The sequence below is a fragment of the Ursus arctos genome, unplaced genomic scaffold, assembly GCF_023065955.2.
Source record: "Ursus arctos isolate Adak ecotype North America unplaced genomic scaffold, UrsArc2.0 scaffold_2, whole genome shotgun sequence".
NCBI lineage: Eukaryota > Metazoa > Chordata > Mammalia > Carnivora > Ursidae > Ursus > Ursus arctos.
In genome coordinates this window covers 81,403,411-81,422,885 of record NW_026622874.1, presented here as the reverse complement: position 1 = coordinate 81,422,885, position 19,475 = coordinate 81,403,411, and the positions used below count along the sequence as shown (strand labels likewise).

Genomic DNA, 19,475 nt, shown 5'->3' with positions numbered 1-19,475 from the left:
TGGTGTTTGGCTCCTGTGGGTGGGCAGAGGAAGGGTGTAGAAAGGGCATTTCACCTACTGTGTGGGAGAGTTCCAGAAAGGAATTTGAAGAGATCAGAGACAAATTTTACTTTGCTATTTGGCTAGGACACTGCTTGTAGTCTTGACTCCACAAATCCTTTACCTCATCTTTAGGCCATTATGAAACTGTACAGTGGTCTTAAATGTGGCTCCCCTTTCTCCCTACTCATCCTACTTAAAAAGAAAATGTGAGGATTTTGACATGAGAGACTAGAAGATGAACTTTTTATTTGCACCTTCTGGCTTAACCCAGGACCAAATAACTTTCTTATGTGATGGCAAGTTGGCACGACAGATTTCCTCTGGAATATTTCTGGCAAAACTGTAGTCTTCCTTGATGCGTTCTGCACATGAATCAACCTCTTTGTAACCTATGTTACCTTAAGAATTTTAGGAATTTTCTTATTGGTTCTCCATATGTGTTCTAGCCCTGCATTTCCAATGTGAAGGTATAGAGCTTACAGGGGGAGGTGGTGACGAACTCTGGGTATCTCCCCTGGTTCATGGTTGGCTCACGAAATAGAGCAGTGCCCCAGGCCATAGTCCCCACAGAGGAGGGGAATGGAGTTTGCAAATGCCCGTGTCCCTGTCCAGTGGTAACTGCTCTGTAATTTTCCTCTAGGTTGGCTGGCTCCTCTGGCTGATGGCATGTTGAGGCACATGGGCCAGTGGCAGCAAGGGCATCTGATCCAGAGGGGGCCACTCTAGAGGCCAGGCCACCAGCACCATGGGCCAGTGTGTCACCAAGTGCAAGAATCCCTCATCAACCCTGGGCAGCAAGAACGGAGACCGTGACCCCGGCAGCAAGTCACACAGCAGGCGGAGTGCCAGCCACCGCGAGGAACAGCCACCAGCCTGTGGCAAGCCAGGTGGGGATATCCTTGTCAATGGGACCAAGAAGGCAGAGGCTGCCACTGAGCCCTGCCAGCTGCCAACGTCCTCTGGAGATGCTGGGAGGGAGCCCAAGTCCAACGCCGAGGAGTCTTCCCTGCAGAGGCTGGAAGAACTGTTCAGGCGCTACAAGGACGAGCGGGAGGATGCAATTTTGGAGGAAGGCATGGAGCGCTTTTGCAATGACTTATGTGTTGACCCCACGGAATTTCGAGTGCTGCTCTTGGCTTGGAAGTTCCAGGCTGCTACCATGTGCAAATTCACCAGGTTAGTCACAAATACTTCATGTCACCAGGTGAGCGGAGGACAAGCGCACTCTTGGGCAGTGGGGCCCAGCTAGGGGAGAACTGGGTTGGCTTCTTAGGATTTTGGGTAAGTCTTTCTTCTTTTGACCAGTTTGTCTCAAGCTGTGCAGCCCCTGAACAGGCAACGACCGTCTTTGCCTGAAGTTAAGCAAGGAGTAACCCCCGTGAAGGCCCGCGGCCGCATGCTGCTGCCCAGCCCCACTGTCGTTTCAGACCTTTATCTTTTCTTCACTCCTTTACTTGTCAGTTCCCTCACTCCCTCACTCACTTGATAGTTACCGTACACCGATCATGTGCTGGGCACTCTGAGTGCCGGTCTGGGTTTGGGGATCCGCCTCCGTCACCATGTGGAGCCAGTTGCACCTCCTAGCTCTGCGCGCATGTCCCTCAGCCAGCGTAGGTGCCAACAAGGACAGCTGGCCCCAGTTAGCACGCGGTAGTTGTGCACATCGCCCTGGTCATGCGTTCCTGTAGAGGTTGTTTGTGGGGAGGGAGTGGCAAGGTCACCCCAAGGTGAGGTTTGCAGAGCACCGGGTTATAAATAAGAATTGACTTTGAGACACCCGTCCACCCCCGGGTAGGTTGCCCGACAGACTTCAGATGCCTTGTATCTTCAGCTGAAACTGCAGTCTCAGAGATGATCATCCGTGAGAGACCATGTTGTAACCTGAAAGTATTATGTAGATGTTAAAAATACCTAAGCAGTTTTTGTTTTTTAATAACAGAACTTTGATCTCTGGTGGCAGAGTTAGCCAGGTTTATCCAGAATCTTTGGCTCCAAAGATCTCCCTTGGCAGTCACCAAAAATATTCCAAAAACAAACAATCCATAGAGAATCAAAAGGAAAGCAGGAAGACTCCCCGTGTGGGAGGGGAGTCTGCAGATTAATCACTGTTGCAGAATGGGAAATGGGGCATCGAGCAGGAGACTGGAGTTGTGCTTTGGAAGGATGAATAAGTGAATGAACCAGCCACCATCAGCTGCTTGCCATGTGCCAGACACTGTCAGAAGCAGTTGACACATACTAACTTGTTTAGTCCTCACCAAAACCCTATGAAGTAAGGTGGTATTCTCACCATTTGACAGATGAAGAAATAGGACTAATTAGTGGAGGAGCTGGAGTTCACATCCAGGCCATCCAGCCTCAAAGCCATGCTCTTACTTACTGTGCTATATTGCCTCTCAGCAGATGCTGTTGTTTACAAATATTAATTGTGCCCCCTCCTTCCTGTTGCAGGAAGGAGTTTTTTGATGGCTGCAAAGCAATAAGTGCAGACAGCATTGATGGGATCTGTGCACGGTTCCCTAGCCTCTTATCGGAAGCCAAACAAGAGGATAAATTCAAGGATCTCTACCGGTTTACATTTCAGTTTGGTCTGGACTCTGAAGAAGGGCAGCGGTCACTGCATCGGGAAATAGCCATTGCCCTGTGGAAACTAGTCTTTACCCAGAACAATCCTCCAGTATTGGACCAGTGGCTAAACTTCCTAACTGAGAACCCCTCGGGGATCAAGGGCATCTCCCGGGACACTTGGAACATGTTCCTTAACTTCACTCAGGTGATTGGTCCTGACCTCAGCAACTACAGTGAAGACGAGGCCTGGCCAAGTCTCTTCGATACCTTTGTGGAGTGGGAAATGGAGCGAAGGAAAAGAGAAGGGGAAGGGAGAGGTGCACTCAGCTCAGGGCCCGAGGGCTTGTGTCCTGGGGAGCAGACTTAGTGGCTCTGTCCCAGGAGCAGCAGCAGCAAGGATCTGCCTGCTGCCCTGCAGCCAACTGAGGAATTGGACCTTTCTGGAAATTACTGAAGATCCAGATATTTTCTACTTTACACCTTTCTCTGCCTTGTATCTGAAAGGGCTCTAAAATGCTGTTATCATGTTTTAGGCACTTTCTTCACTTTTTGGTTATTTTGGTTATTTCTTTTTTGGGGGGTCCCCCAAAATATTTGAACCTGGCTACATGTTGTGTATTTTTTTTTTTTTTTTGAAGCCTTCAGATAGAATAAGCCTGCCATTTCTTGCACAAATTAGATTTTTTTTGGGGGGGGGAGGGTATAGAGCAGGGAGGGGGGAATGGGACGGTTAGGTTGAATTAACATTACAAGATGATACAGTGCCAGATCTCAGTTTTGCATATTCTTTTTCAGGGCAGGTCTGTACTGTGTGTAGTGCTGTTTACATGGTTGAATTTAGGTTGTAATAATTATTTTAAAAGATTTACACAGAATTGAATAGCAGTGTTAACTGTTAACCATATTGCATTAATTCCCAGGGGATTTAAAGCTCTTGGAGAGCCAGGGCCAGCCAAGAGCATTTGTAGTCTGGTGACAACCCCCTTTTAAGCTAATTTATCCAAAACCCTTATTTTCTTCACTTCTTGCTCATTCCTTCTTTGACCTATTGCATTTCATGTTGAGTTTACCCATCAACATGCTGCACCTGTCAGTCAAGTGAGCAGTTTTTTTTTTAGAACACATAGTACTGAGAACCACTTAAGCATTGAATGCAGAGAAAGCAGTGCTACCTCAGTTTTGCTGGAAGTAGATTTCGATAGTTTTCTCTTTTTGATGAATTTTCTGTATTTTCATGTTGTAAGTGAAAATACTTTTTTTTTTTTTCCATTTGCCTTGGAGCCAAAGTTTCTGTTCCTGGTGGTCGGAAAACTGTGCCTGCCGGCCAGCTGACTTGAAGGAAAACTGTGGTATGGAGCTCTGCTTGAATTTTTTTTTTTTTTTTTAAGTTTTTTTAAGTATCATCAGCTTACTTGTCTGGCAAGTGCAGAAGCCTGGGACTGGCCTGAACTCTGCCAAACAAATACAGAAGTGTATTTAATAGTTAAACGTGTGCCCTTTCCCTTCTTGCTGCACCCATGTTGTCACTTAACCCCCAGGAGTTATTTATTATCTTCTTTGTTAATGTCAGGCTCATTTGGGGTAATGTGATGACTGTTTAGGTTTACATGACCCTCCTCTCCTTCCCCTACCCCTAAATATGTATATATACATATATAAGATATGTATATATTTTACCTATATAAAATATATATATACACATATATGTATCTCTATATTCCTTTGCTTCTTAGCCTGCTAAAACTGGCCATAAAAGAGGGAGCTGCCTTCAATATATAAAGCATAAGAAGAGTGCCAGGGAACGTCATAAATGGAGGCTTTTGAATCTGAATTTGGACCATCTTCACTAAAGAGAGGATGAATTTTCTCAGCCCTTTCCTCACAGGAGGGAGGCCCAGTTCCCCAGACTCCTCCGCGTGCTTGCTCCGTAAGGCCAGCTTTGGCCAAACTGCCACACAGGAGCTGACTCTGGTCCTACCTGGTTTCAGTAGAGGGTCCTCTTGTTATTTTTCCATTTAAAAAAACATGTCCTCAAAAAACTGTACTGGAAGGGTGGGTGGCAGGAACTTGTACAGTTCAGCTCCCAACACTTTGGAACAGATTGAAAAGGGAATCTTTTAAATAAAAACTTATAAAATATTTATACTCTTGAGGTAATGAGAGTTTGTCTTTTAAACATTTGGAGTTTTCTTCCCTAACTACTTCCATCTGCCTCCCAGGTATATGTTTCTCAGCCTGGGCAGGAATTGCTTATTTTGAGTTCCTTTATTAGGAGCCTTATGGCTCCAGGCTCCCATCTTTCCAAAGATGATTACTTAAGGAGTTTCTGCAGTCGATGTTTTTCCAAGAATGACATTGACATAGGAAACGTACTTGGAGTTTGATTTTTTTTTTTTTTTTTTTTAAAGATCCTAAACCTGGCAGTTGCCCCTTCTAGAGGGGCAGAAGGGAAACTTTAAAATCAGCCACATTATGTTAGCATACTGCTGGAAAGCTGAAGAGAGTCTAAGGCCAGATATCTGGCTTTGTTATAGCCTAAGACACAAGTTCCTTGTATAAAGAGAGTTTCTAAGGGCCCCAGCAGGTTCTGTGGGCTCAAATGTAGTCAGGGTGCCCAGACTGAGGTCTTAAAGATACTGCCTTCTCATCTAGCCAGTCTTGCAACCCCGTTTTTCCTGACTCTAGAATGGGTAGAGGTTGAAAAAGGGAAGAGGAAGGCTGCTCCTAGCCAGGTAAGGCTCTCTTCTGTCTTAGATTGCAAGGGTATATGGAGAGAACTGCAGAAAAGAGGGAGGCACCGAGGATCGTGAGGACTCTGGAGGAACTGGATTCCTTCCCCAGCCTACAAGGTGGCATTCCACGCATTAGGTGTGCTAGAGTGGGTGGATTTTGTTAACTGTTCAGCCTCCCCACCCCCCACAAAAAGAGCCATTAAATTACTTTTGGTTATATTTTTAATGATCTATTTGTTACAGAAATGCAATTGAGAAACCAAAAAAGGGAGCAGTTAGGGAAGGACTTAAAGGTTCTATCCAGGTTGTCGTTCCTGATGCAAGGAATTCCAAGCTTCTGCAGCGGCTCTGGGTCAGTGTTTGACTTGACGACAGGAAAAGCAGTTATTTTGCAAAGGGATCGAAGGTGGGGGTCACACTATCGGGAAATGAAAGGTCCCTGTTCCTTTTAACCTAGAAATAGGTTTGCTGTCTAATGAGTGAGCAGTAATTGCGTGGAAGAGGCCAAACGCATGCCCCTCAGGTAAGCCAGTGCACTCTTCCCTTTAACAATGTAACATCAGGGTGGTGTGAAGCGGGGCAGGATGTGGATGCCATTTTGAAAACAGGCAAATATCTGAGGGTGACTATAAGAAATTGAATATGTATTGGGAAATTCTTGGTTTTTGGCAAATGGCGTTGAGTTTGTGGTGTTCTCTAGGGATTAGAAAGCTGTATGAGATGAAGTATTACTTCATTGAAATGCTCTTCCCCTATCCCTGCCATATTTGAATGTATCATTAACCCCACCTCCTGTAATGACACTTTGCTATGCTTCAGCTGGATGCCTCAAGTTTTTCCTCATCTGTGCCAGTTGTGCCCACATGCGTAAGTTGGGCCCAAGACCCCCTTTATCTACTCTTCTGATAAGAAAAATTAGAGCTGGGTAAAGATCCAAATTTCATCTAAGCCTAGAGGCCCAAAGAAATCCAACTGGAAATGTACAAGGCAGCGTTTTCAATATTAAACTTCCCTAAGGAAGGCACAAGCGTCTTCTTGGAAAGGAAGAAGGGATTAAGCCACAGAGTATTTAGTCGATCTTTGATACAGTTCTGATCTCCCAGAGGCTGGTGCCAAAATTCAGTCCTCAGTGCCAGAGTCTGCAGGGTGTGGAACTCCATAGTTCATGTGATGGCCTCAAATGCTATACTATGCCAAACTGCATTAAAAAACGGTGGGAAATTACTGGGAGAAGGACTTGGGTCTAAAAGTTTAAAACCCAAAACATTTGTATTTAGGACTGGTGTGCCACATTTAAAGAGAAGTCCTGAGTGTAGTGAAGCCCAGGAGTAGACCCAATTATATAATTACAAGGGCTGGAAAGAAGCTGCTGCTAGGTTTTTGTTTTAGCTGCCTGCTTTGCCGTTTTTCTTGTCTCTTAATGTTTGCTTAATGATGACTTGAACATCTTGGTAACTGACAAAGGTCTTCCCTTGGGGGGACTTGAAAAATCTTGGTAACTGACAAAGGTCTTCCTTTGCAGGGACTCTAGCAGTGACTTGTTTAAAAAGCTGAAAGACTATTAAAAGATATTAAAGTGTGTTAATTGGGACTCATTTGAGGACATATCTCATTGATCCTCCTCCTACTCCATAATCTGTTTCCTGAATCCTAGAGGGGTTCCCACCTACCCCCTTTCAGAGTTTATTTCTTTGGTTAGCTGTAATTATAGCATATATCCAGTTTAACCTGGACTGGGGGCCATGTTTTAGTGAGGATCTGCGGGTGTTTTTCCTTATTGAGAGTTATGCTTGAGCACTGGTTGCAGAAGCCAAGATGATTCAAATAGCCTTGAGTAACCATCAGGTTCTGCTTCTGATTCAGGTGCTGGGGCCTCACATCCTCCCTATTCCTCTTGGAAACTAAGCCTGCTTTCATAGATACCTTTTTCCACCACCCAACTTCCCTTCGAACTTACTACAACATACTCTTGGATATTGCCAAAGGAAGCCATTCAGCAGATGCTGTGTCTCCCCCCCTCCCCTCCATTTATTCTGGGAGAAGTATCTTCCTTCTGACTCTGGTCCCCAGCCCTGAGTCTGTAATTAATTGCTCTTACCTATTGCACTAATGAATATGATTCTAGGTTTCAAACGGGGAACTTGAAACAATAGGCAAATGGGGGCTTGGATGATTGGTACTACAGATACCCTGCCTTAACCCACTGAGGTGATGAGTCCACTACTCATGTGACCCTCCACCTTTGTGGATTCCTCTTGGTTTGTGACCAGTGTGTCTGTTCCTTGAGGTTGTACAAACTTGTTGACAAAGGTCAATACTTTTGTTTGTATTCTCTGCACTGTTGCACTCTCCAAATGGCCCCTTGAATATTTTTATTAACTTGTTACACACACTTTTGTCTTTGTCTACGTTTTTCTTTTGATGTTTTTTTATTTGGAAGGTTACCTGCTGTTGGATTTAATAAATTTGTTTACTTGACTATTGACAATTCTGAGAGGAAAAAAAAAAACCCACAAAAAACCAAAACCAGTGACTTTATTCTGGGGCGAGATTTACCCGTCGGGAGCCTCTTCCAACGTGATATTGGATAGCAGTTCCTATGCTTTGGAAAATAATCCAGATGGTACAGGATCCTCAAACTTCAAACATGGATGTTGACTTCCCACTCACCAACTTAATGGCCTTTGGGATCCTAATACTTGTAGGCAAAAAGCAAATGAGTCCTCAGAGGGCCACTACCCCAGTAGTCGTATCGTAGCAACTGATATGGATTCCCACGAGGAATAAAAAGTTAATTTGTGCGCTGTGCTAATGGATGGCTCCTACATCTATCAGGTTGGCAGTGATTAAGGAAAGGAGACAAGCTGAAACTGTCACGTGCCACTGCTGTGTGACCTTTGGCAAGTTAGTGAAATTCTGAGTTTCCTTATACTCATCTGTAAAATCAAGAGACTATTAATTCCATCAGAGGGTTAGGATTTAAAAGTCTTTAAAAAGCACCTAAATCACGTAAGTTTAAGGTTTCCAAAAGGATGTCAGGTGAGTAACACAAGGAATCCAGAGAGGAAGAGATGGGGGTTGGCATGGTCACACAGGACCTTTCAGGTCACTGCCCCTCCTGGGGGCTTAACTTCCCTCTGTGCCAAATTGGGGGTGGGGGGGATTAGACTAACATGATCCGTGATGACTCTATTTGGCTCTTACATCCTAGAAGTCTGATTATGGTAGACCAGTTATGACCCTTAGCTTCCTTTCATTGTATTTTCTGTCTTGTTATTGTTTATGTTCAGGAAAGCTATTGGCCAGCCATCTTACTCACTTCTTTGATGGAGGCCCTAATGACCTTCCCAAAGATTTCCAGCCTCATGTTGGTATCTCCTAAAAATAAGTAAGTACAGTGGTGGGACTGACTAGATGTATTTTATTTTTCCTTTCACTTGGAAAGGACTTGGGAGTCATGGCTACATCCTTTAGCTAGGGAGAAGGTTAAAAGGCTTCCTCAGTGAACTGGAATTTTTTTTCTTTTCTCTTCTTCCCTTATTACCAAGGTTAGCATCAAATGGAGGCTGGAAGGAAATGGGGTAGGGGTGGGGGAGGTTACTTTTTTTCCCTCACTTAAAAGGTCTATCTCCAAAACAGGTGCTTATTCCCCAGTTGGCTCTTGGGCTTATGTCTTCTGTGCTTGGGCCTTTCTGACTTGAGCCCAGCCAGGGCCTTAACAAATAGAGGTTTGGGGAATTAGAATGTGAAAGATACTGATTTGGGTGCTTGCATAGAGCCTGGAGCTATTCAAAGTGTTGATACAGTGTTGTACAGATTATATATGGCTAAAATCCAGTTTCTGATTAGATGAGGGGCAAGCAACATCTTCAGAAATGAGGTTAACTGCATGTAGAATGGACATTTTCTAGCAAAAAAGTTTTACAGAAGGTAGTGCTGAGGGTCCAGAGAAGTACAGAAGAGTCACCTCAGCAATGGCGTCTTCTCTCTTCTCAAATCCAGTTGCCAAAAGCACATGGCTGGGTTGGCTCTGGAAGTCCTATTTTAGCTCTGGGTTGCGACCTAGGTCCGAAGGGTTCGTCCTGGGGAAGGAGAGGTGAGGGAGCCAGCCTAACCTCTCCATTTCCTTTCCTTTGTTGCGACTTCTCAGGCAGCCCTGTCTAATGAAAGCCGTAATGCTCTTCTCTGGGCTTAATGTTCTTCCTATGTAATGTTCCAACCTTGATTCTCTTGCCTTAGGGGTGCTGAAAAAGTCCTAGTGGAATACGGCAGCAATGCAATCAACAGCAAAGCATCTGACTATAGTGTTTTATAATCCATGCTGATGGAGACTCTCCATTGCCCTGTGTTTATCTGGGGTGGTGCTGCTGAAATTGCTAGTATATTAAAATAAAGAGCTACAAAATGGTATGGTATCTAGTGTAAGACAAGACAGAAGAAAACATGCAGGCTCTTGTATACATGGACTTACATAGTAAAGGACACATTCTCCTTGATCAGGTAAGTAAAGATGGGTAAACAGGTAAAAATCTAAATATTTGGGGGAAAGTTGCCATATGCCAAAATGAATTCCAGGAGGAATAAAGGTATAAGTGTAAAAATTAAGTTATTTAAAAAAACATACAGGGGTGCCTGGGTAGCTCAATCGGTTAAGCGTGCGACTTGATCTCAGCTCAGGTCTTGCTCGCATAGCCCTGTGCTGGGGCTGCACTTAAAAAACAAGCATAGAGCCTACTTAAAAAAACAAACCGCCCCCCAACCATATATACTTGTCAGTGGCTCTTAAATTGATCTCAGGATCAATCAAGACTTTCTAAGTATAGGGGCGCCTGGGTGGCGCAGTCGTTAAGCGTCTGCCTTCAGCTTAGGGCGTGATCCCAGCGTTCTGGGATCGAGCCCCATGTCAGGCTCGGGAGCCTGCTTCTTCCTCTCCCACTCCCCCTGCTTGTGTTCCTTCTCTCGCTGGCTGTCTATCTCTGTCAAATAAATAAAATCTTAAAAAAAAAAAAAGACTTTCTAAGTATAAGTGCAAATAGAAGAAATCATAAGACTTCTCAAAATACCTTAAAATAAAAAACTAGAAACATTTTTGCAATAATCAACAGATGGACACTGTACTTAATCCATAAGTAGACCTTAAGGAAAAACAAGTGGCCCAAAAAAGCTTCTAAAAAAAATAGATGCCAATCTACAGGATATTCAAATAAATAGAAATTAAATCTATTTATGTAATGGAAAGTTTTTTTTAACTTACCAAATTGCAAAGATTTGGAACAAGTCCATGCTAGCTAACACAGTAAAAACTTCTATGGAATTAAAACAACCTTAAGTGCTCATACTCTTTAACCCAATTTCACTTTTAGGAATTTTTCCTTAAATATTATTTGTCAAAGATGTATATGCAAGGATATAATTGGTTGGGGACAACTTCAGTGTCAACAACAGGGGACTGTTTTAGAAATTATGGCACACCAACACTTTGGAATATTATGCAGCTATTAAAAACTGCTTTTGAACGATGTAAAAAGTATGATAGAAGACTGAAATAGTGGCAGTTGTTGACTATGAGTGTGGCATTAGAAGCGATTTTACCTTTTCTGGATTTTTCAAGTTTCCATTAATTGGTTTTCTTTATAGTAGGGAAGAGGTTATTTACAAAAAGGGGCCAAAAAAAGGAAATGAAAACAAACGTGGCTGAGTGTCACTATGGGTGAGGAGGTCAGAAAATTGGGAGTAATATGTTCAAAGCCTAAATCAAGAGTTGTGTAAAAACCTGTGGGAGTCGCTTTTCTCCCCCAAATGAGAAGCTGCTTCTCCAGCAGCTGCCTTGGCTGCCTAGAAGGGTGTGGGAGGAAAAAATGCACAAACGCACTTATGAATGGAATGTGTGTTTTGCAAGAGGCCAAGTTGGCAGCTTTGGCTTCCAAAAGGTGGGAGCATCAGCTGAAAGAACAGAGTGTGCAGACTGAGGCCTCAGGGACCTTATGGTTGGGCCCATCTCCGTAGAGTTCTAGAGTTGGGGGCCCACTGGGAAACCTCCCATCCAGGAGAAGGAAATGGCCTTGGCTAGTCCTAGGAGCAAAGACGATGTTCTTGGCACGTGGAGCCTGATTTGTTCTGTGATCCTGCACTTGGAAGATGCTCCTCAGTAAATGTCATTTATTGAACACTTAATGTGGGTTTTTCCCTCATTTAATCCTCTTAACAGCCTCATGAAGTAGGTAGTAATGTCCCCATTTTAAAGGTAAGGTAACAGGCTCAGAGAAGGAAAGTCATACATAGCCCACTATTCTGTCATTTTTCCACAAGCTGGATCTTTGAATTTTCACAATCCTTAAAAAGGTAGTTCCTCATTTTATCAACTGTGAAAATATACTCAGATGAGATTAAGTGGCTTGCCCAGAAGCAGAGCTAAAATGCCAGCCCAGTTCTGTCCATATTCAAAGGCAAACACTTTGTCTCAGGACTGGAGTCTCAAGAAGTAAATAGCAGCTAAGCGCTTGTAGCTTTGGAGCTCAGCTGGAGGTGGGGAAAGAATCCAGCAACATTGTCAGTTTCAAGACATTCTCAGGGCCTTCACTGTATGTATACCTGGGGAACTTTCCACTTTACAAGGGAGCTTCAAGTTGCAGTGTCTTGATCCTAAATCAAGCTCTTTAGTTCTGGCTCCTGGTTCCCAACTTTTACATAGGGCTGGCTCTTAGAGAAGTTAAATGATTAAACACTGCCTCAAATGCCCAGCCTTGAGAATTAATTTTAAGTATTCTAGTTATAAAAGCAATATATGGTGATTTAAAACCAAAACAGCCAAAAGCAATTTGGTAACAATCTTCCAATCCCACCACATCTGACATACAGCCCTTTCAGGTTTTGTTCCAAGCCTATGCATATCTTTGTGTATCTTTTTCTACAAAAAAAGGACTCAAACTATACATACTATTCTGTAACCCTCCATATTTCCTACAACATATACTGGGAATGCATACTCACATCTTCACAACAGTTGTGTGAGGTGTGCACCTAAATTACTGTCCCAAGCACAGAAATGTTAATTACTCAAGTTCGCACAATATGTTGGAAAGCTAGGATTCAGAGTCTATCCAGAGGTCAACTGCCACTTCTTGCAGATCTCTTGTAATAGAAATTTCATTTACACATACATAATTTTTAAAATGGCTACCAAGAACTCCATTGTGCTCAGCCTGTGGTATCTCCTCCATACATGGCTGTGTGCAACTACACTATTACTGTATGCTGCTACAGAAGTGGAGTTGCTGGAGCCCAATGTATGGAGCAATTTACAAGGGTTCGGTATGATACATACTGTACGCCGGATTAGTTCATCTTTTCCAGAGGGCAGATAAATATCTCTGTTTTGGAATTGTGTGTACCTGTACCCATGTCCTTTCCAACACAGAATGTTATTATTTTAAGAGTTGATAAAGCAGAGCAGTAGCTTTCACTGAAATTGCAGCTTTCAGTTCTGAGGAGATGTGATACGATGGAGGCACCTACTGGTGAAGGGTGACACTGCACTCTCACTGAAGGGAAGGAAGCATTCCTAAAAATGGAATTGGAAGGGAGCTTCCAGTGTTGGTAAAAAGCACAGTCTTCCACTCTCCTGTGTCTGTGGATCTGCCAGATTTCCAGTTCAGCCTATCTTTCTCCTTCAATTTTATAACAGCTGTCAATGAGAAAGTTTGTCTTACATAAATTTGCTTCCTAGATACAACTTTGACAACCTGCATAATGGCCGGATTTTCTCCACAGCCAAGTCCCTCCCTCTTGGTTTCCTTACCTACAAATACCATTTAATAGGAGTGTTACGATGGAATAGAGCACTTACTACAAATTTCCTGTGTATAAGTCCACTGACACAAAGAATGTACAAACTGGTTCATCCTTCTCACCCTGTCTTAAGATGAGGATGCTTGAATTTTAGGCATTTATTGAAAATTTGAACATGCCACATAAACGGACCGAACTTCTTAAGTGGTACACCATTTCCACACAAGCTGTCTGCTGGATAGAGAGGCTGCAGGCTGACCATATTCTCTGCCACTGCCCATGAGGGATAAGAAACGGCTCATGGAAAATGTTGGGCAGACTCAGGAACACATGTTTGAGGTGGTGCTTTCCTCTTCATCTTTTATTCCCATCAGTCCTAGGCCAGAGAACGATCCGTGAGTGCTGCAACAAATAAGGAGTGAAGATAGGTTACTAATCCACAGGATTAAAAGAATGGCTACAAACTCATAGAAGAAGTGGTAAGTTTTTTTGGGTATGTGTATGAGGAAAGGCACAGGCAGGTAAGGCGGTTGCTGGAAAGCTGCCTACTGAAGATGGTTCGATGGAAAGAATACTGATGAGTCCCAGAGGCCTGGAATCAAGTCAGCTCTGCCATGTAACAGATGGGAGGCTTATCTCAACCTAGGGTGAATGACCTCAAACTGAGCCTCAATTTCTTCAACTATAAAACTATTAAATACTTAAATTACTGTCTCACAGGGCTTTTGTGAGGACTACAGACAATAATAGCTAAAATATACAGATCATTTCCTCATACATCATACAGATCATTCACTATGTACCAAGCATTATTTTATGTACTCTGTATGCATTCTCATTTAATCCTTCAAAACAGCTTATGTACCTAAACTCGGTACTGATGTAGGTACGATTGTTGTGTCCACTTTTCAGAAAGAATCAAGCTCATAGTTGCTCAACAAGTTGAGTGGCAGAACCAGGTAATAATGGCAATCTGCCATCAAGAGTCCTTTTCAATAATGTATGTTGTAAAACACTTGGTACAGTGGCTGGAATGTAGGCGTCATCCAGTACATGTTAGTTCCCTGCTACCTTGTAGTGAATATTCAGTGGTTGGGGTTAGATGGCTGAGGAGCTCTCCTAGGCAAAGCAGGTAGAAGTGAGCAAAGACAAACCCAGAAACTGTCACCACCTGATGTCTGAACTTATGCTATTAAGCACTAGCCTTTTGGGCATGGGAGACTGGAATTCTGAGTGCTGGAGGGTGGCTCTGGACTCAGACCATCAGGGTTCAAATCCTAACTGCACTTACTAGCTATGTGACCTTAAGCAAACTTGTTGAGTCGTCTTCTCCATTTGTTAAATGAGGACTCAACAACTTCAAATGAAAACACGAGTAAAATCATTTAAATATTAAGGGTTTGATGAATTATGGCAAATACAGCAGTATTTTCAATATTAATTTTAGCATCTACTAGAAATATAAGGATTAAGAGCTGAGTCAGGCTCCAAGCATGAGGAAATCTATTCTCTTTACTACTCCTTCCTGAGCTACTGTTACCCTTCCTGAAGGCATTGGGATCATGGAGAAAGCTGCAAAGAGGAGGCCCAGAGAAGTTAGTCACACAGCAAGCCTATAGTTTGGGTGAATGCATGCTCCTCAACAAGGCTACAGACATCAAAATGTAACTTTTAGAAGAAAGGGTGTGGTGGCGCCTGGGTGGCTCAGTTGGTTAAGTGACAAGCTCTTGATTTCATCATGGTCTCAGAGTCCTGCGATCGAGCCCTGCAGCAGGTGGGGAGCAGCACTATGCCCAGCAGTGAGTCTGCCTAAGATTATCTCCCTCTCCTTCTGTCCTTCCTCCCCCTCAGATAAGTACGTCTCTAATAAAATAAAAGGAGCATTAGATTTCCCTACTGCAGGATTTGCTGTTTCCAGAGTTTTTTCATGATTTGTCATGTCTTAGGACCTCTGCCTTAGAACCTAAGCCTTTCTGCTCCCTGACCCCAATCCCTCTTCCACTGTAGAATAACCTGGCCACTTGTGGGAGGAGAAAGCTTTGGCCTACTCTTAGCTTAGTTTGCCTACACAACAGAGAACTGCAATGTAAGTATTCTACCTGGAATATGAAGACCCCACCCCATATTCTACTGGCTCTGAGAAGTTATGTCAGGGCAAGTCTGTTCTGAACCAAAAAGCTTTTTTGGCAATTTATGGTCACCTCGTGCTGTTAACCTACTCACAAAAGTCTGTTTTTATCAGTCTAAGATGGGTTTTTTTTGTTTCAGATGTAAACACTTAGTTTCTGTTCCTCATAGAAAGCAATTCTCAAGCTGCCCAGCAGATAGCCCATCTCCTTAGTGGCCCTGAGTTGTATGTCACAAGGATTTTGTGACAGGAAATTAATTTCTGATCAGGTTTCAAGGCCTGAGGCACTGTTGTTCTGCTGTCTGGGACCCTGGGCCAGGAAAAGCATCCTAGAATGTCAAAATTTTAAGGGGCTTTTTATAAATAAATGCAATCTGGTGATTTTCAAACTGCTCAAAAGAGCTACTCTCTCATCCCTCTCCCACAATATATACTCATCCACCCACTCATTCCAGAACTGCCTACCTTTATGCTTTAGGATTTAATAGAAATTTTTCTTTTAAAGAGAGGGTTTATAGTTGAAAGGGTTTGAAAATCACTGATTTACTCCAAATCTCTCATTTGATCAAAGGGAAATTGAGACCCACAGTGGGAAAGTGGCTTGGCCACCTGTCAGAGGAGGTATGTGATAGAGCTGGGACTGGACCGAGTTCTGTTCCATTATCCTTCAGGCTTAGGATCAGTAATGAGGGAGATGGGAGAAGCAGGATCATGCTCCTGAAATGTGAGAAAGATCTTATCTGGTCTGGGCCTTGCCCAAGACCTTCTTTGACTATTTTTACTCAAGTGGGGTTAGGCAGCTGCCTCTTGTCCCAGAGGCTGCAGGACCTAAGACCTCTGGCTTTAAACTAGGATGAGCTATCTCCCTGAGGGCTAATAAGAGTAATTATAAAAGAGCATATACATGTAAAATGGAGATATAATACCTATCTCTTAAAACTAAGAATTAAGAGAGGATTCCTTAAGTCCTCATTTATGTGCCTGAATGTCAACAAAAAGGCCTTTCTCTAAGAACAGCTGAAGTCCAGAGGCCAGAATCTTGAAGGGACAACCCTTCAGTCCTTACCTCTTGGTTCCTGGCAGCAAGATGAGGCAGAGGGTGCCTGGACCCAGGCTGTGGTAGAGCTTTCCTATCTTCCGGCCCCAGCGCCAGGCTGCTATCTTTGGGTGGTCCACCTTCAGAGCCTAGGATCAAAGCCACGTGTTGACACTCAGCCAGAGTATCCTCTGCTCACCTTTGGAGGGGCTGCAACTTTCTTCAGGGTATAGGACCATGGGATCCCAGGAAAGGCTCTGAATAAATTCTCTATCTGAAGCTAAAGCCCATACTTCAGGGTTCCCTGTCCATCCCAGCATCTCCAGGCCACAGGTCAGTTCAGGAGTACAACTGTTCTTTCCTCCATATGGACTGGGTCTTCCAGGACCCTGAGGCAGAGGAACCACATCACTACTGGCCCCTGCCATTAAGTATCTTTGTGACTTGGGCAAATCACTCAACCAGCTCTGGCCTCTTTTTCTCATCTGTTAAGTGTAGGAGATTAGACTAGAACAGGGCTTCCCAAACTTCAGCCATTCACCTTCTACCTTCACCCTTCTACTTGTGTATCCCTCTAATATTTTTCTTCAAAGTGAGTTTCTTCCTTCACCTCATTGAAATATCTATGAAGTCACAGGTTCAATGTGATTGTTAGAACAAGATCTTAGCATTAAAGTGGGGGGGGGGGGAGTCCATCAGTGACCACTGAAAATCATCTTGTGTATATACATTCCACTTTGGGAAGCCCTAGATTATTAAAGACTTGCCCAGCTCTTTAACCTCCTATGTTAGCCCCTCAAAGTTCCTTGGAGAGTCACATGGAGGATTAAAAGCCTGATTATAGCAGGTATGGAGCGGGCAAAAGTATGAGATCTTGGAGAAAGAAAAATGTGTCCAGGGCAGGCAGAAGCTGGAAAGTGAAATAAGTGAAATAAAACTAGTGCCAGGGCAGGGGGGACAAATTCAAAGGCTTTAGTGTCACTTGAGCTGGACTCTCCTAACGTCCATAAACATCAGAAGGCCAGTCAATGCCTACAGCTAGCAAACCAAGGCAGCTACCTCTGACACCAGGATGCACCACTCACCTGTAAGGCCTGCTGCTCGGAAGGGGGAGGTATGACACGAACCCCTGGGGGCCTTCTTGATTCAGGAGGTAAGCCCCTGAGCCAAGCATGGAGATGCCTGGGAGTTAGGGCATGCCGGCCTTTCAGCTTCCAGTCCTTGCCTTTGAGAATGTCGAGGGCCCTCTGGGCACTGCCAAAAGTTCTGAATTCTGAAAGCAAGAATAGCCCCTTCTGTTACTAAGGGCCACCTGGTCACCATCCAGGCTGAAGGCCAGCCAGAGCCAAGGGAGGACAGAATCAGCTATTAACATGGTCCAGCATCCCAGGTGGGTTTATTTGGTGAACATTTCCCTTCTCGGACCTCATGTTATCACCATCCCTAATCTCCTTCCCCAAGGTTACATCCCATTCCTTACTCAGGAAACAGTATCTTTTTTGCTTTCCACTTTTAAGATCTTTAGGCAAGATGACAGCTTCCAGGCCAAGGAAGAGGTTGGACTGCTGCAATAGGTGTTCTTTGAAGGTTTCGCTCACTCCAGACAGGTATATGGTACCTCGGTTCTCAGAATCTTGCTCTAGCTCATTCACAAGAGTGTTACAATCAAGGGTGAGCTCCGTCACAGGCCTCTGCACCTAACCAAGGAAGATAGCATTAGTGGTAGAAAGTCACTACTTAGGGGTGCCCTGGTGGTGCAGTTGGTTAAGCCTCCAACTCTTGGTTTTGGCTCAGGTCACGATTTCAGGGTCGTGAGATAAAAGACCTGCAGTGGGCTCAACGCGGAGTCTGCTTGGGACTCTTTTCCTCCCTCTGCCCCTCCTCCCTGTTCTCTCTCAAAATAATAATTCTTTAAATAAAAATAAATAAACTTCACCCTTTAGGCCCCTATTATATACTAGCAAGTAACTTAATTCTGTAGTTTCCTTATCTGTATAAGGAGTCTAACGATAAATGCCTCAGAGGACTATGGTCCAGACTTAAGAGATAAATACATAAATACAATGTTTTTGTGTAAACATACTCTCTCCTCCCTTGCCTCCCTGCCCAAACACCCTGCAATGGAAATGAGTTCCCTGACTTCTGCCCTAACGAAACAATCTGATTATTTGCATAAGAAACTTCAAAACACCATTTGATCCCCTTGAAAGCTAAAGGAAAGGGCAGCTACAGAAAAACACCCAGAATAAACCACCTGGAGTTTAAGTAGTGATAAAGAATACAAGGAAGACCCCAATATAGCCCAGGCTGATTCTGATAAGTACGAAAGCGGTCATGTTTTTAGGTCACTGCTAGAAGAATGCTGGGCTTGGCTGAAGACTTTCCATAACACAAAGTCTTGTGCTTGGGCCTCTTGAGGACTTTTCTCAGCTTTCATATATACTAGGGCTGTGCTAGGTCAGGGCTGAATGAAGGGTGCTGCTTTTTGCTTTCTTTGGCCACTCTACCTTGATGCAGGCACCTTCTACCAGAATGCCATCCAAAGATTCTATGGCCAGCTGGGCAGCTTCCAGGACTTCATATTGTATACAGAGATGTGGCTGCAGGAAAAAAAACAACAGCAAGATTTTCTTATCTCTGCATTCCAGGCTCACACTGCTAGAGAAGGGACTGGGAAAGGGCCCTAAACTAGTGGCCAAAGCCACCAGAATGAATGTTCTCTTTGCTGTGCTGGGCTAGACAGCAAATGCAGATCAACTTCAAGTAGAATCATCAAGGTTCAAGAACTGATTTCTCAGCCAATAAATAACCTTTATTTGTCAATTCAAATTGAAGTCTTCTGGGTGGTATGGGCAAAGCACTAATAAATGTTTATTAACCAACTTGCTTTTCATATTATTTATTATGAACCACTGAAGACATCACTGTAAGTCATTCGGATTCTCATTTGTCTAGTTAGCTTAATTTACACAGGCAGCTTTCCTATAAGCTTGGGGAGGTTAAGTGCTTCCGTTGGATAGGCTGCGTCTCCAAACTGACTGCTTTCCTGCTTGCCGATGTGCCGAACAGCACCATCATGGAGACAAAAGTGCTCCCAGAGAAAAGCTTCATGGTATTGGATTTGGCAATGATTTCCTGAATGTGACATCAAAAGCAGAGGTAACAAAAGAAGATAAGACAA

The 19,475-nt window shown here is 43.7% G+C and overlaps 2 protein-coding genes across 11 annotated transcripts in view; one reads left to right on the top strand and one right to left on the bottom strand.

The window, feature by feature from the left end:
• The window catches only part of DCUN1D3 (defective in cullin neddylation 1 domain containing 3), a 49,872-nt gene extending 30,699 nt beyond the window's left edge, over positions 1-19,173 (top strand). For all 6 annotated transcript variants that reach the window (XM_026515548.4, XM_044390116.3, XM_026515550.4 and 3 more), the window contains exons 2-3: positions 683-1,218; positions 2,494-19,173. In XM_026515548.4, coding sequence (XP_026371333.1) covers positions 788-1,218; positions 2,494-2,977 — 915 coding nt within the window. In that variant the 5' untranslated portion in view covers positions 683-787 and the 3' untranslated portion in view covers positions 2,978-19,173. The remainder of the gene's footprint in view (positions 1-682; positions 1,219-2,493) is intronic.
• REXO5 (RNA exonuclease 5) overlaps positions 13,274-19,475 on the bottom strand; it is a 41,657-nt gene continuing 35,455 nt past the window's right edge. For 2 of the 5 annotated variants that reach the window (XM_057315299.1, XM_057315300.1), the window contains exons 16-20: positions 18,802-18,894; positions 17,775-17,991; positions 17,380-17,567; positions 16,325-16,443; positions 13,274-13,532 (exon numbers count right to left, since the gene is read on the bottom strand). In XM_057315299.1, the coding sequence (XP_057171282.1) occupies positions 13,451-13,532; positions 16,325-16,443; positions 17,380-17,567; positions 17,775-17,991; positions 18,802-18,894 (699 nt within the window). In that variant the 3' untranslated portion in view covers positions 13,274-13,450. Of the gene's footprint in view, positions 13,533-16,324; positions 16,444-17,379; positions 17,568-17,774; positions 17,992-18,801; positions 18,895-19,166; positions 19,430-19,475 lie in introns of those variants that run through there. The other 3 variants (XM_057315301.1, XM_057315302.1, XM_057315303.1) reach the window with 2 other exon arrangements.